The sequence below is a fragment of the Typha latifolia genome, chromosome 15, assembly GCF_019914945.1.
Source record: "Typha latifolia isolate L0001 chromosome 15, TyphaL0001v2, whole genome shotgun sequence".
NCBI classification, from domain to species: Eukaryota; Viridiplantae; Streptophyta; class Magnoliopsida; order Poales; family Typhaceae; genus Typha; species Typha latifolia.
The window spans coordinates 6,326,276-6,342,596 of record NC_133100.1 but is presented as its reverse complement, the minus strand read 5'-3'; the positions used below and the strand labels follow the sequence as shown (position 1 = coordinate 6,342,596).

At 36.7% G+C, this 16,321-nt stretch overlaps 1 protein-coding gene across 4 annotated transcripts; it reads right to left on the bottom strand.

The window, feature by feature from the left end:
• Window positions 1-213: 213 nt before the first annotated feature.
• On the bottom strand, window positions 214-14,892 carry LOC140801639 (uncharacterized). Of its 4 annotated transcripts, none has more exons than XM_073156846.1 (16): window positions 14,705-14,892; window positions 14,538-14,613; window positions 13,141-13,272; window positions 12,638-13,007; window positions 12,464-12,559; window positions 12,304-12,383; window positions 12,145-12,220; window positions 11,885-12,052; window positions 8,453-8,557; window positions 8,259-8,354; window positions 8,082-8,174; window positions 7,841-7,885; window positions 7,675-7,716; window positions 1,489-1,619; window positions 1,272-1,398; window positions 214-881 (listed from the first exon to the last, which is right to left on the bottom strand). In XM_073156846.1, the coding sequence occupies exons 1-16, from the start codon at window positions 14,778-14,780 to the stop codon at window positions 732-734; spliced, it is 1,863 nt and encodes a 620-aa protein (XP_073012947.1). In that variant the 5' UTR covers window positions 14,781-14,892; the 3' UTR covers window positions 214-731. The 4 variants fall into 4 exon arrangements, with proteins under 4 accessions (XP_073012947.1, XP_073012949.1, XP_073012948.1 ...); XM_073156848.1 differs by having other exon boundaries at window positions 8,082-8,168; XM_073156847.1 differs by having other exon boundaries at window positions 7,844-7,885; window positions 14,705-14,891.
• Between the last annotated feature and the right edge of the window lie 1,429 nt (window positions 14,893-16,321).

Genomic DNA, 16,321 nt, shown 5'->3' with positions numbered 1-16,321 from the left:
ACCAAAGAACGGACAAAAAAAATCTTAATGAACTAAATATTGCCATTACTAAACCATCTTTGACCCACTAAATGAGATAACGTATAAGAGAATAGCTGAAGCCTCTAATAATCTGATATTTTTAACGAAGAGCAGTTCTGAAGTCGTGATAAATGAGACAATTCCAATGTGAAGGCAGAGCAGAAACCAACTCCATAATTAGCATAGCTGAAATACATTGCAAACCAACGTCTCTTATTTACCTTAAAACATTTTGACAGGAAATTATGTATCATACATCGAGTAAGTGTTGGAATCAGTTCATTCTAATGAATTTCAAACATTTAAAGCTGCCACCAAAGGAAAAAAAAAGAGTTTTGATGCTCCCTCCTAGCTTCAAATGCTGATAATACAACTTTCTGCTAAAACAACTTACATTTGACACAAATGGCAAAGAGTCGGACTGAAATAGTTACACGTTAAAGGAAATTTCAGTGTGAACATGGTTACGTGACAACAGATGCCTTCCCTCCAATCTTAATTAGCTAAACAACCAATTACGCTGACTGAAGAGGAGGTTAATCATCAAACCATCCTTGATCAAATGACTGCATCATTTGACTGAATATAGGACATATAACCTCCAAGGATTCATGGATAACGGAGTGGGCAAGCTATACTCCAGATGATGCAAAAACGGAGGAAAATTGAAATGAGTTGCTGGATGTATCAAATACCTGGCAATTGTAAAACTAGATTCGGATGATTGAGGCATTTGTCTGGTCAACGTTTTCATTGTAGTAGAGCTCCAAAAAAGTACCCCCGCCAATACCCTTGGCCAATCTTCCAGGGTTCACACACAAACACCTTTTGTCTTCATTTCCTTCTCCAAGGGACAGCACCTGCATCATCCAACCGTTCCTTGTCACATCGTTTAAGCTGCTCAAGCGATTAAATGCTGCTATGCACATAAACCCCATGTTTCAAGCAGTAGTACACTACTTTTCTTTATCATTGGTTTAGGTATGCAGGTAATGTGGTGCAAAAACTCTCTTAAAGAAAAAAGGTGGTGAAAAAACTGTTGAATCTCATGACAAGGAACTCAGTCAGTTCATTAGGTGATCTCACTGAAGGATTGACTATCAGCCTCACTTTTAACTAAATTAAGTAATAGATATTTAAAACAAAATGTAACAACTCATGGCAGGACCGTGATTATGCACTTACAGAAAACATTGGTAAGAAAATCAATTCTACTGTGTGTACTGGAAAATAAATCTAACCACTATTACCTTCACAAAAGGAGCAAGATCAGAAGGAAGAACAAGAACATCTGGAATTGATGGGATCTCCAAAGCTTCTGGTGCAAGCGAAAAATCCAAAGGAACACCCAACGCGGGCGGGTATAGAGGATAATAGCTATTGAAAGAGTAAAATTATGTCAATCCATCAACACAATAATCATCTGAGAACTTTTTGTTTGAGGCAAAAAGAAATTATTGCAATTACCTGTGTTGCCTCAGTAGGTGCATCGCAAGTCGGCCCATCCTGTCAGAAGATTGTATATCAGGTGGATTCCGAGAAATCTCTTCACTACTGAGCTGTTTCAGGATATCCACAGTACAACAACCAAACATTATCTGTGAAAGAAAAGATTGGATCAGAGCTAGCCATATAAGATGCAGAGATGCAGAACTACAAGGATGGAAGCTAGCTGATCAAAAGCAAAGGTGAAAATGAAGTGCAGGAAACTGAACAGTGAATCTACAATTCTACATCAGCTGTATAATACTAGGATTTGTGTCTATTGCAATCCTTTGATAATTCAAACAAGGTATCAAGAATTATGGATGGACAAGAAAAGGTTATTGTTGTGAAATAAATCAAGTGCGGCTTCAAATAATGCAGAGGATCTCCACCACTCTAGGAAGCAAAATGAGTCCATGCATTTGGGAGTTAAGTTTAGTTAAACATATACCTTCTACAAGTCTATCAAAAACCTTAAAGAGGGTAATATTTCTGCCACTGAGTCTCATTCTCATTAGTCAGGGTTTCATAACTTGTGCATCAGCAAATTGAGCATATTCTGTATATAGATGATTTACAATAGATGTATTTCTAGATTAAAGTAATAGGAAGAAGTGAAGACTGTTAATGGAGGTGAGATGAAGAGAACACCTAGGATTAGAAAGAAGATACGAAAGAGGAGTAAATCTCTCCTTTTTTGTTTCCTTTTTTTTAAATAAAAGCTTCATGGGCTCTATTTCACTACAACATGCAAAACCAAGGCCAGTTTGGCATAGTGGGATAGACCCCTATCCAAAGATCAGTGCCAAACGAGTGTTAAAATGTCGGGATAAAAACAATGGGATAATTGGGATTTTTTGGGGTAACTTTATCTCAGGTTTTGGTTGGGATTAAAAAAAACGGGTTATGTCACTCCTTTATCCCAAAGGAAAAATAACCAATTTGCAGCTGACAATATATTAAAATGACCAATCTTTATCCCAATTTATATTCAGGTACTCATGTTGTCATATGGCCTTATAATATAGTAATTAGTAATATATTAAAACATATTTGGAATAAAAATATTGTGATGCGGAATGTTCATTTGTGATGCTATTTATGATATATATTGTGTAAATTTTGGTGAATTAAGTCAACTTAATTTTTGGCCAAGAATTCCAAAATTACCCGTGAGAAGATAATATAATAGTTGTAAAATAAAATTACAATTTATATTTAATTTTTTAAACCTATTGTTCATCTTTCTCCAAAAAAGGAAAAAAAATCTATACATTAAACTAAGAAAAGGGCGATAAGGTTAATTTGATCATTTTTATCTCTTATCACAACTAAATACTGTTCTTATCCCATATTTCTATTCAATACTTATCCCAACGTTTCCGACCAAATACCCAAAATGAAATTGGGATAAAAACTACCTTTATCCCAAGATAAGTCCTCACTTTATCTCTATCCCAGGTTTTTCTTATCATGTTTACGGGGCCCCAAGTAACAGTTCAGAAGGTTACCAATCTATTTGGCGACCTGCTGCAACTTCCTAGCTACCTGAAACATACAACTAAAGGCGCATACCTCCTATAACCACATCCTAAGCCATTACACTACTATTAACAAACAACACGACAGTAAACCTTATACTACACCAAATTATTTACATCCAAAAACACAAATCCCTACCAAAAAGTCATCCATATTGCATATTAACATATATCTGCCACCAGCAAAAGCATAAATATCCACCAAGTCTGCTCACCCAAAATACAACCGAAACATTAAAAAACAAAATCAGCACGCCTTCAACTCAACTGCTATTGCCTTCCAGAATAAGTTTTGCCTTCTGCATTCCTCCCTCCCCCAACAAACCAGCCCAACAGATAACAAGGATAATATTGTATAACAGTTCATCCCAATATTTCATACTCTTCAAGAAGAAAATGACCTATTACATTCTAGCCAAATAGACCACACAAACGCAACCATCCAGATTTTCCACCACTTTTTAGTGCCTTTCTTTAGGATCAAAGTCCTCTCCACATACCATACCCCACTTATATTATTCAAGGCAACCCTATTTCCAAATATAGGCTAATGCATAGCATTGTTAAATCCCTAAAAACCAACTTAGCTTCAAAATGGCTTGTAACACTCAACGATGGCCGTGCCACCATCGGCACAGCACACCCTCAGCGCGTCCCCACATGCTACTAGCATACATTTAATATATTTTTAATAAAAAAATTAAAATATTTAAAGATGTTTTTAGGTCTTCGACATGTCAATTTTTAATTTTTGGTTCAAATATACGTATTAAAATCTACAATTTAGTGTTTTATCTTTAGATTATTTTTGTAACTGACATATTTTATTAAAGATAAAGCAATAGTTAAATATAAATAATTATTTGACACATAATATGATTGATATATTCACTAAAACTAATATTATTGATTGAACACTCAATAATATGATTGAATACTCCATAACACATTGTAACATTCAACACATAATATTAATTGATAATAGTTTAATAATTAAAACAAATATCTAGTTCAACGTAAAATAACGGGAATGATCAAAGACTTAAGTTGATGATAATTGATAGAAATAAAAAAAATGCTCCACATTGGCACAGAAACCGGACTAGCACAGGGGTGTGCAACTGGTACGCCCCGTCAATGATTTACTCATGATTAGCTTCGAGCAGTTTGTTATAAGTGAAATCCACTTAGATGGATCTAACTAATTTAAGTTAGATCTAACTTATGCAGATCCCCTTATAAAACCATTGAAGCAAATCCTCTTAAGAGACTATCTGCTTAAAAAAGAGCAGATTTTCCGATCTAGGGCATGCCACATGAGAAGAGGGCAAAATATCTCAACAAAAGTGGTGGCACAGAATTGGTAATTGTGTTATAGTCTTTCTCCTCCCTTTTTATTTTTTATTTCTCCTTTCTTATCGTCCACGATGCCTGTCATACCATGACACGTCAATCTTTGCTCTCACTACTATCCCTAACTTTTGGTTCAATTGCTCTTGGATCTTGAACTCTACTCTTGATGTTGTCTCTAGGATTGCTCAAAAGTTCATATGGGACAGAGGGGGAGAGAGGGTTGCATCTCATTAACTGGAATTTTTGTCTTAAGACCCAAAGTTGATGGTGGCTTGGCCTTAGGAAATCTGAGGGTGTGCAAAATTATCCTCCAAGGAAAGCAGGTTGTGGGTATGTTCAATGGTGAGAGGGTCGTGTGGATTTAACTTATGCTGCACAAATCATTGGTCTTCTATGGTTACTCCTAAATCCTCTTAGTATTGGAGGGGTCTGTGTAAAGTAGTCGTGAACATGAGGGATGGGCTTGTCAACCTTATTGGCAATTGTCATACTTGTGTAAAAACCAACAAAAAAAAAAAAAGTCAGCCACATGCATCTCTTTCCCCTCTCTCTCGCCCATTACGCCACGATGGAGGTGGCTGATTTCCTCAATCAATATCATCAATTTATTTAACAACTAACCATAGAAAATTTTCATTTACAAAAACCCTAGCCTTGCCCACTCCTCACACCATCATAGTCACATTCTTTTCTTTTTCTTCCCTTATTGGAGCACGCATTGTTAGATTGTCCATTGGAGCCTTGCCGGAGCAATCAGACTTTACATATAGATCACCCATGAGTCCTCCATCCCATGCAATTAATTTCAATTTAATAGAGTAGATAGTGTTTTGCGTTAGTTTTTTTTTTATTTTAGGCATTTGTATTTAATAAAGTAGATAGTTTTTTTGTATTTTAGTTTAATAAAGTAGATAGTGGTTATTCACAAGTGTTCTAGGCATTTGAGGGAGGCTACACCATGTAGTCTCCCATTGTTGGATTTGCTTGTCGCGTTTGGCCGACAACATCGATGTCGGTTGCGTTCGACCTTCCTAATGTTCTTATCTCTTCATGAGGAGTCTGTTGATATCCTTTGTAATTGCTTATGGCCTAGATAAGAGAATCAAGCACCACTATGGTCATCGGTCATGGATGGTACTCACTTTGCCTTCAACCGTGCCTTGCTCAACTTTCCTCCACCTTGCGTGGGTTATCGCAGTCATAGGGCTAATGTTGATGTCTTCAATTTGGACCTTCGGCGGTGGTGTCACCAGCAGCCACCACCTTTTTTTCGCACTCTCCTCTATTTCACCTTCTTTCACTTTCATTCCAATTAAGTAAAGTGGGCTGCAAGTGACATTTATATTGGCTTATTGGAGGCTTTGGAGCATCACTTGACTCGTGTTGATAAGCACAGGTTGGCATGCTTGTTGTGCCAATGCCACACACCTTCATGCTAGTCGGCACGCCATGACACGTCACGGCACGGGGCTTTGGGCATGAATGATCTTTGCATCCTGTGGGCTCTGGCCTGAAACTACAACCCACCTCTTCTTTGAGTGTAGGGTTGCTGTGGAGATTTGGAACCATGTTGCTGATCTGTTAGGCTTTGAGGTGTTCTCTTGCTTGCTCCATTGGGCTGGATTGGATTTCTAGTAATTTGGCCTGTGATGATAGGCCTAACTGCTTCTGGCTACATGTGTTTGCCTCTACTTTGTGGCCTATTTGGAAGAGGAATGCTAAGGTGTTTGGAGAACAGTTGTCCCTTCCTCTCTCGGCTACTAGAAGGGTGGTTAATCTTGTTCTTGATTATACTCAGGACTACATGAGCTCTACTCGTAGCAATGTCCATACTATTTGGCTCCGATGGGAACCACCTCCTTTGGGGTGGGTCAAGAAAAACTCGGCCCCTGACAAGTGCGGTGATCACTCTTGATCTGATCTATTGGCTTTGTGGTTAGAAAACCCAACGGTGGTCTCCTTTGTGCAGGTGTGGATAAAACCCCAATTAGTCTCTGGCTTCTCCTCCGAAGCTTGGGCAGTCTACATAGGCTTGCTTGAGGCAAGGGGTTCTCTTCGCACATAATGTTTGAAGCTTCTCTGGTGATGGGTGAATGTTCTCAACAGTAAGGAATCCCCTCCTTGGAGGATTCACAACATTGTAGGAAAATTTTTGATATACTCAAAGACTTTGAGCTGCTCCTCTTTTTCCGTAGCTACTGCCCACAAAATAGCATGACAGATTCAGTAGCAAACTATGGCAGGTTTTCAAGTCCTTTTTTTTTGTTAAGGAGGGTGATTCCCTTCCCTAGGACACGTTACATCTTTTTGATGTTCTGGCGCTTGCCAGCCCAAAATTATAACTAGCTGATTTTCAACTCTTTTTATATAAAAAAAATAGAAGGAAATTAGAAGAGAAGGAAAGAAGAGAAGCTCAAATGACAAGCTTGGGGTAGAGGGGAAGCAAGACTGGCGTTGGTTCCAGATCTCTAAAAAGGAGACTTGGAAGCCCATGGCAGTCAGAGCTTTATGCACTAATACTTAGTATTAATTGTCAAGAAGGTTTGCATGTTGGTAGTATCAATGATAGCCGTGCCACAAGCACGGACCATGCCACAAGCATGGACCGTGCCAACCGGTACGTGCCGGCCGTGCCATAAGAGAACGAGAGAAAAAGGTAAAGGATACTCACATTCGACTTTGCCCTTGCCTTCGTCGTCACCGTCACCCGAGCTCGCATTGGGTGCCCTAGCCCAAAGGAGGGAGAAAAAAAGATCGAGAGAGAGAGAGAGAGAGAGAGAGAGAGAGAGAGAGAGAGAGAGAGAGAGAGAGAGAGAGAGAGAGAGAGAGAGAGAGAGAGAGAGAGAGAGAGAGAGAGAGAGAGAGAGAGAGAGAGAGAGAGAGAGAGAGAGAGAGAGAGAGAGAGGGAGAAGGGGGTTATCGGTTAAAAACTTAAATTGTGGATTCGGATCCGGCGATGTCGGTAACAATCAACGATGGCGAGCTCGACGACGAGATCGATGGCAAGCGGCGAAGCTATTAGGAGGGATGTCGTGCGGCACTCCTAGTGCCACTTGCCGGTAGGCAGCCGGCACAACCATCCATAGGTAGTACATAATCATGTTTGATAAAAATAAGAATAACTAAAGAATCAAATAACTATCTTATTTTTGAAAGAGGAATAAGCAGTTTTTAACTATATTAATTAATCAGCTTTGCATGTCATAAGTAGCTCACACTAACTAACAAGTATGTTGACATCAACTACTATCTTCATAATTTCACAAATTTGTACCTCATTTGAACTGAACAGGGCCGGATTTGCAAGGCAAGTTATCTGCAGGAATCATTATGATGATAAAGACAACAAAATTAGTAATTGTGTTGTAATAAAAATAGTACATGATTCTAATGCATGGCTCCAAGATGATGTTCAGATAAAGTGGCAATGAGGACACTAATACCTGCGGTCTACTATCTTCAGGAAGATCAATATCAAATGCAGGCTGCAAAGAAGAGTGCCAACATAAGTATCACTTACGGAACATATAGAAATATCAGAGAAAAGGAGTTGTTTGACTACTTGAAAATATAGCCATCTTAACAGCCAAGTAACACAACAAATTTTGTTGCTAAAGATAAACTATTAACATTTGGTGCTTCATGGGGAACTATATACTGGAACTGCAAAAAGATAAGTACCTGAGGAAAAACAAAATGATGATGAGCATCGCGTACTGATGGAAGAAGAATCACACGGACATGGGAACCCATATACTCAATGTAATCCTGCAACTGCATGGATAAAACATAAAAACCATGAATTTTCAACCATATCATATCTAAATTTGCCAGCATGAATAATGTAGCATCATAAACCTTTCTAAGGATTTCAAGATGGAAAATGTCATAGAAGCTCCTTTCAACAGTACCCTTTTTGATATCTGGATGCTCAGAGTCAATAAATGGTCCCATCTGTGAAAGCAATTTAAATAATAGAAAAGATAGAGTGATGCTTGATATAAAACATAGGATACTATTTCCTGAATTGCATCAATAAACTTTGTACTCACCAGGATAAGCAGTTGAGGCTGTTTCCTACTAGCATATGCAAGCAAGTCTTGTAGTGGCTCAAACAACAGATTATCAGTTGTTGTGAAAGGACCTGCTGCAATAACCTATAAGAAAAACCAATTGCCACCATAATTGAATTAGTTCAAGTTCCTGAATTAACTATCCTGTTCCTGATAAAGCATGTTACATGCAATTTGTACAGGTGATTTGTGACCTTATTCTCACATAAAGTACATTTCTCAAGTTCCTGAATACATAAGGCATGTCATAAATAATCAGCACACTGCATTATGTTTCTACACCAAAAAATAAATTTTCATTTTTCTGTCGATATGCGCCATTTTTATGTAATTAAATTATGTAATAAAATTTCATTTTCTGTCAGTGTGCACCATTGTTCATATTATCTTACACAAGGAATTTTGAGTCATCATAATTGGCTTCATATGGTTTTCTTATATGAGTTACCACATTGATTAGCCATTTTCTAGACATTTTAGAGACACTAAGGATGTCTGACATGAAGAATGAAGCATCCAGAAGAGAGGGCTGTCAAATGATGCTTAGTTTAAAGATGTCCTGATACACGATGACTCTGCTGTTCTGACAAGAGCAAGATGCATACAGTCTTGACTCATTACTGAAGAGGTCATTTGACACAAAACCGCAGCCACTTGGATGCAAGGGGAAAGCCTTACTGTCACACCAAAGCCTTATCGACAGTTCAGTTTATGTATCACAGTTTAACTAATACATTTGTTCAATAGACCACAACCCTTCAGAAACATTATTTAAGATCAAGGCTCTTCTTTAAAACTGTTGGATATACTGTGAAGAGGAAAGACAGCATCAACTGATGCTAGCTGGTGATATAGCAACCAGAGCCAAGGCAATGGTAATGCTTGATACTAGATGAGGAGATAAAAATGGCTTTATTTCTTCTTTCTTTTGAATATTCATCTTCATCAATTGAATGATAAATGTAGCATCCCTTGAAAAAAAATAAATAATAATAATAATAATAATAATAATAATAATAATAATAATTCAGGCGCACACGTACCGGGCACGTGCGCCCCTTCCCTCTCTCCTTCCCTCTTCTCTTCTCTTGCTTTCCTTTTTTTTCTTTTCTTTTTCCTTCCTTCTCGCTCGCAGCAACCCCTTTTCCCCCTTCTTCTCCCCACGCCGAGGTGCTCTCGGAGCTCGCTGACCCCGTGGCCCGCACCGCCGGTGAGTCCTCTTCAACTCTATGAAGTTAATTTTAGTTTAATTGATTTAGTGTTTTTCCACTCGCATCTTCCTCCTCTCAGTCTCGCCGAGAATTCAGCCGGTTGACAACCTTGTGACTCGCCCTGCCAGTCCCTTGAGCTTCCTCTCGTTATCCTCCCTCATTGGGTATTCTAGGCCTAAGTAAAAGACTTAATAGACTGAGGTGGTGCATATCTTATTGTATAGTGTTGACATGGCCTATGGGTGATACTCGGTGTGAGTTTGAATTTAAGGACATGATAGTATGAATTGATGCATGTCATGTTATAAGAGTGCTAATGCATGTGTGCGTTAGATAAACATGATGAGTATTTGGTACTAATACACAGATTGTGAACATGATGAGCATATTTATATTTATCACATAGTTGCATCTTTATTTTCACTACTTTTAAACTGTAGAAGTGGTCACTTGTTGAGCTTTATACTCACCACCTTTTGATAGAAATATTTTCAAATTAGTAGATGAGACGGAGTTCGTGGAGGATTTGGCAAAGAATTGTTGTTTATTTCTCTTTTTTTTTTATTCTTGTAAATTAAGCAAGACGGTTTGTTGCCTCTGCGTGGGCAATTGTATCTGTCTATGGATATATATTTTGAGAATTGTTGTGGTCTATAATGTGATGGACTTCTTTTTATTTATATTATTTATGAAAATGTGGATTTTTCTCCTGTTTATTGTATTGAAACCTTAACCAACAAGTCATGTGAAAATCATGTAGGTTCCATCCATGTGAGAAGCACGTGTATTTGGTGGTGTTACAATAAATCCAGGAGATTCTTGAGAATCCAAGCATAGGTAAGATGAAGTTGATGCCACTGATTGAGCAAAAAGTTATTTCTTTTGGCTTAAAATCTATAAAGCACGGATAATTCATTTAGGCCTTCGTATCGATTTCGGATACGTAATTTGGATACGGCCTCTATACATATTGAATACAGTTGACAAAAGTATGTGAATTAAAATAAGTAATTTTAATAACCCAATATGGCGGGATATAGCGGGGATGCGTTAGGATAATGTTTTTGAGTTATTTATGTTAAGCGGGTCAAGATTTCAATTAAAATTGGTTCAAAACCCATTAGCCTGCTAAACAACTCATTAACATTTAAAAAACTTACCTTCGATCCAAACCTAGCAATCTCTCAATCTCATTCCTCTCCCTCTCGCGATCTAACCCTAACCTCACGCGCTGGGGACGAAGCTTCATCTCTCCTGCAGGCGGCAACTATTTTTCTCGTCCTCCCTCCAGCAAGTTGGTGATGAAGGCCTTCCTCCCTCCCATGCGCAACGACTCCCTTACTCGACGATGACTCCCTCACGCAACAGCAACTCCCTCACGCAACAGCAACTCTCTCACGTGACGATGATTCCCTCCAGTGACACGTGACTGAGGTACCCCACTTTATGCTTGCTCTATTGCTCTATGTTTCTCTCTGTATTTGATATGAGAATTTGAGGTTTTTATTGCTCGTTTTTATCATTCCTAATTGATGTTTTCTGCGATCATGTTGGAGCACCTATTCATTCATTCACTCAATGAATAGAATGATATGCATTAATTTTTACCATATGCTGTATTGGTTTCCAATATATTAAAATTTTATTTTTTTTATTGCCGTATTTGTATCCTAATTTTTAAGAATTTATCGTATCCACGTATCCAGTATTAGTATCCATGCTTCGCAGTTTGAGATTAATACTACATAGAAAGATATTTTAGCAACATGATATGAATATCTTCATATCACATATGTTCCTGAAGCATAAAAACCCAGAAATTCTAATCCTTTCATGCTTATGTAAGTGTAGTATTAACTAATGGTAGTGATGTCTATATGCAATATGTTCCCCTGCACATCATAGCATCATTGACATAATGGCACTAATTTCCACTTGATGTTTGGTTAGCTCTTTACTGTTTAGGCATCAACAAACATTCAAGAGAAGGAAATAAAAAATAGATTACCTTTAAAAGTCGGATGTACATCTGGGAGTTTCTCAAAATAAGCATTCACAAGTGGAAAATCATATTTTAGAATAAAAGACTTGAGGAAAGAAAATAGTACTAACAACTAATAATCAAAACAGGGTATGTGCAGACCATAGTGATGACAAGTTGACAACTAACAAGTGGTATAAGCCTATAAGGAATACAAACCACGGATAGTGCTCTTGATGCGGAGGAAGAACATGATTGACTTTCCTGAGCGACAGCTGGTTTCTTATTAGGAGGCAAATCAGCTTCAACAGATATGGGTATAGAATCGACCAGTTTTGATGCAATAAAACAGTGTCCACTAGGATTATGACCTTCAATGCCCACAGCCTATATCCTACCATACTGAAGTTAGAACATAGAACCAAAATACAGCTAATAGATCAGAATTATGGCGTGTAGACATAGTCGAAGAGGTGTACCTGACCGGGGTACAAGGAAAACTGGGTCAGGTTCTGGAGATCAAGGCGGACACGCTGGCCTTGAGAATGTTCAATGCTATCACAAGATAAAGATATCAACAGTAAGCTGGAACCAAAATTTTATTGACTGTTAAAAATGTAGTGAATAGGTGATTTTACCTTCCCTGTAGCAAGACGGATTTCTCATTTAGATGACCTTCTCCATCACAAATAACCATACCAACTGAAAATACATTTTTCTGAGATGAAAGATAAGTTTAAGTCATTATCTTAAAATTACACGACTAGTCATGAAGCTCTGATCCTAGCAACCAATTACCTGTGAAGCCATTGTAGCATCTGCAGGTTCTCCATGAAGTCCAGATGCAGCAAGCAAGTTCATAGACTTTCTAATACGGGTGTCAAGTGAATTAAACTGTGACCAGAAAATAATTAGATAGACGAAATATAAATAAAGTACCATGAATCTGTAATGCCAAGTGGTGCCCCTTACCCTATCTTCTGTTCTGTCATACATGAACCTGCATCCTGATTCTGGCTGTGAACGGTGGACTTGCAATGAGCATCTTTCACTAGGTTGAACTCTTCTGATGATATCTTCGTCCATGTCTCCTACCTCTTGCTTGCTTAATCCATTAACCATATTTTGAGCATTGAAAGCAAAATGTGATGCAAATTTGTTGATTCTCTGTCCAAAAGGAGTTACAATGTTGCTATGGGTTTTTGACTCTTTACTAGATGAAGGTTTTTCATTCGTTCTAGGTGTTGACTCTGAATTATATGACTCCACATATGGCCTTTCATACTGATTGCCTGGGGTGTCAAGGAACCCCTCTTCAGGATCATGTTCATTACTTAAAAGCCTGCATAAAAGAACCTTTTAGGAATTTTTATTGTGGAAAATCATGCCTGGACAAAATGGAATATTAATGTTAAAAAATAGGTAAAAGAAAACACAAAGTTGTACATGTAAGCTTGGTAACATCTTTAACTCACATGTCGACATCATTGCTGGAGTAAATATGCAGGCGAGCTTCCTCTTTAGTTAGTCTTTCCTTCAGCTCATTTTGAAGATGTGATAAAAAACCATCCATGTGAATGTTTTCCACCTTCAATCCATTTAGCTGCCTGACCATCATGCGTTGTATCAACATGTCAACATGCACTATTGATTAGGGGATTTTTGAAATTGTTATATTAGTCCAACTATATATTAACTTTTCAGAGAGGCACTTCATATCAAACAGAAAACCAGAAAGTTACATAGAAACTAGAATATATATACTACATGACTAATAAAATGAGATAACTTGTAAGCTTCTGTGTTTTTAGACAATTTTTTTACGGGGAACCTCACCTGATCATATAGCATTTTATACATCTGATGAACTTTAGAAGGAGCATTGGATATAAGAGAAGATCTAAAGGATGGAAAAGGGCATTTGAGCTAAAACAAACTTATTGCAGAAGACAGCAGGATGCCGCAGACTGCATGTGAATGCTGCTCTATGTGCATAAACATTTGTAACAACACACTTACGAAAACATTATGACTAATGCTTTTGAAGCCACAGGACTAAATCACTCGATCTTTCCAAAGTTCTTGTTGATGCAGACCCCATAACTCTGGTACTGGTAGTGCTATTTGGTCTCTTAGCTCACTTTTTGATATTTTGAGTAAGATGCTTCCTTCAAGGCCACTCTAGCATGTCAAGTCTAGTACATTTCTGGCATTCGACCAGTGAATGCCAATGGAAATAAATATCAACACATGATTGTAACACAATGTGAAATGAAAATCCAGAATTATATTTCTGCATGATGTCTTTGCCGGGACCAAATTAATGGACTGTTAGATTTAGTTGACTTTACGCAGATCATTCTAATTACACTATGAATGGATCAGATACAACATTTACAAGCAAGTTGTTGCCGATGCTAGAGCTAGACTGGACTACACTAAAGCGGAAAAGGGAAGCAGTTATAAGACCTCTGCTAAGAACAACACCCAACGACTTGCCAATGTTAGAGTCAGACTGTATCAACAAAGCAAGCTTTAGCGCCAAAATACTGAATCGCATGTTCAGAAGTGAAAATACATGCTGACTAATTCACTTTCGTCATTATGCTAAACCGCTAGCTAATTCAACCTTTGCTTTAATTTAGGTGTTTAAAATAATCACCAGAAAGTTTGCAAACAGCCTACTAATCAAAGCTCACAACTTTGATATCAGGGCCAAAAAAAAATCATGGGCTCGTCAAAATTTGCTACCTTTTAGTGGTTTTATTGCTTCCTTCTTCGATTTTCCTCCATACCAGGTAATTTCTTGAAAGTAACAGAAAGAGGGAAAAGATAAAGTAAACAAGCTGCTAAATGCTTCTTTCAATCTTACATGTTAAGATAGTAAATTTCCCAGTTGGAGACGAGATCCGATGGCGCGAGCTTGTAATTGATGCAATAAGTAAGCACTGTCAGAGGAAAAAAATCAGAAGAAAGAGGTGAATCATTCTTAGGGTTTCGTGAAGAAAAACGAGGCATAGAGAGAGGGGGGGAAGGTACATGTCTGAAGGATCCAGTCGTCTTGGTCGATGGAGAAGCCGCTCTTCTCGAACTCCGCTTTGATCTCTTCTTCCATGGCGAAAGATTTGGGTTTTGGAGAGAGAGATTTTGGAAACCCCAGAGGTTGGAGGAGAGGAGATTTTGTAAACCCCAGAAGTTGGAGAGAGAGAGAGAGAGAGAGAGAGAGAGAGAGAGAGAGAGAGAAGGCGGGATCGAGAAAATGGCGGGAAAATGTAGGCAGCCCTCTGAGTTTTTTTAACCAAAGAACTACTTTTAATTTTATTTACCGAATTGGCTAACTTTTAACCAAAGATATATTTGCTGTAATCCTAAATAAAATGCTAAATTGTTAAATATTTTATTTCCCAAAAATTAAAACGTTAATAAGATCAGTATTTTTTTCGAAATAAAACATTAATCAGTATTTATTGGAATAAAAATTGCTAAACAATTTAGCAATTTACTAGAAGAAAAAATAATACACAGAAAATACTAAAAATTCAGTATTTTAATACTAAAATTATTAAACATGTCATAAAATATAAAGAAAAGTTTCTAACGTTATAATTTTGTGTTCAATTATTTATTTTAGTTATAAAATACGTCGTTTATAAAAAATTTTATAAATTGAAATCATACAGTCATCTCATAAGCTAATATGCTCGGAATCGTAAAAAAAAAAAAAAAGCTTCTCCAAATTTTAGCTCTATTTTTTTCATTTCTTTCTAAAACATTGCTTAAATTTTTAACTTTTTTTAATATAAAATGCTAATATGATCAATGTTTTACTTTTAGCTATATAAAACGCTGAAAAGTTTAGTGTTTTATGTAGAGCTATTGGGTGATATATTACTTTGGTATCGAGTTTGAGGTATAATCTATTTAGATAAATAAGTTCTGAAAAAATTATTAGTTTGGTCAAAAACTAGCACTCTATTTCTCATTCGTGGTTATTAGACTAAATTGAATAGAGTTATTTAACGATAATAATTATTATTATAATATATAATAATGCCGACAGCAATACCACAATGACAATAATAATAAAATTAATTAGTTTTTCACCAAACTAAACATCTTTTAAGTTTTATTTACCAAAATAAATTATACCCAAATTTAATACTAAAAGAGTTTATTTCACCGTAGCCCTAAATAAAATATTGAACTATTAAAGCGTTTTACCCAGCCATAAGTAAAATGTTGATTATATCAACATTTTCTTAAGTAAAACATAAAAGAAAAATAATTAACAATTTAACGATTTATTAGAAAAGATGATATACCTAAAACGCTGAAAAATTAAGTGTTTTATTATTGAAAATGCTAAACGAGAGAGATATAAGTAAAATTATAAAGAAAAAAAAATTGTAACTTCATAACTTTGCGTTGGGTTATCTATTTTAGTCACAAAATATGTCACGAAGATATGAAAAAGTTCTATAAGTTAGAATCATTTCCCGCAACTAAATACACTCCGAATTGCACAAAAAAATAATAATAATAAAAATTTCTCTAGTTTTTCTTGATAAAAACGCTAAGTCTTCATAGTTTTATAATATAAAATATTAATATAATTAGCATTTTACTTTTGGCTAAGTAAAAAATTGAAATTATCAA

Excerpts from the sequence above, each read along its gene's own strand:
- LOC140801639 (XM_073156846.1), bottom strand. The coding sequence starts at position 14,780 with ATGGAAGAAGAGATCAAAGCGGAGTTCGAGAAGAGCGGCTTCTCCATC. Across the intron at positions 12,053-12,144 it reads TTTCCTTGTACCCCGGTCAG|GCTGTGGGCATTGAAGGTCA; the intron begins GTACACCTCTTC and ends GGTAGGATATAG. Across the intron at positions 882-1,271 it reads ATCTTGCTCCTTTTGTGAAG|GTGCTGTCCCTTGGAGAAGG; the intron begins GTAATAGTGGTT and ends TGGATGATGCAG.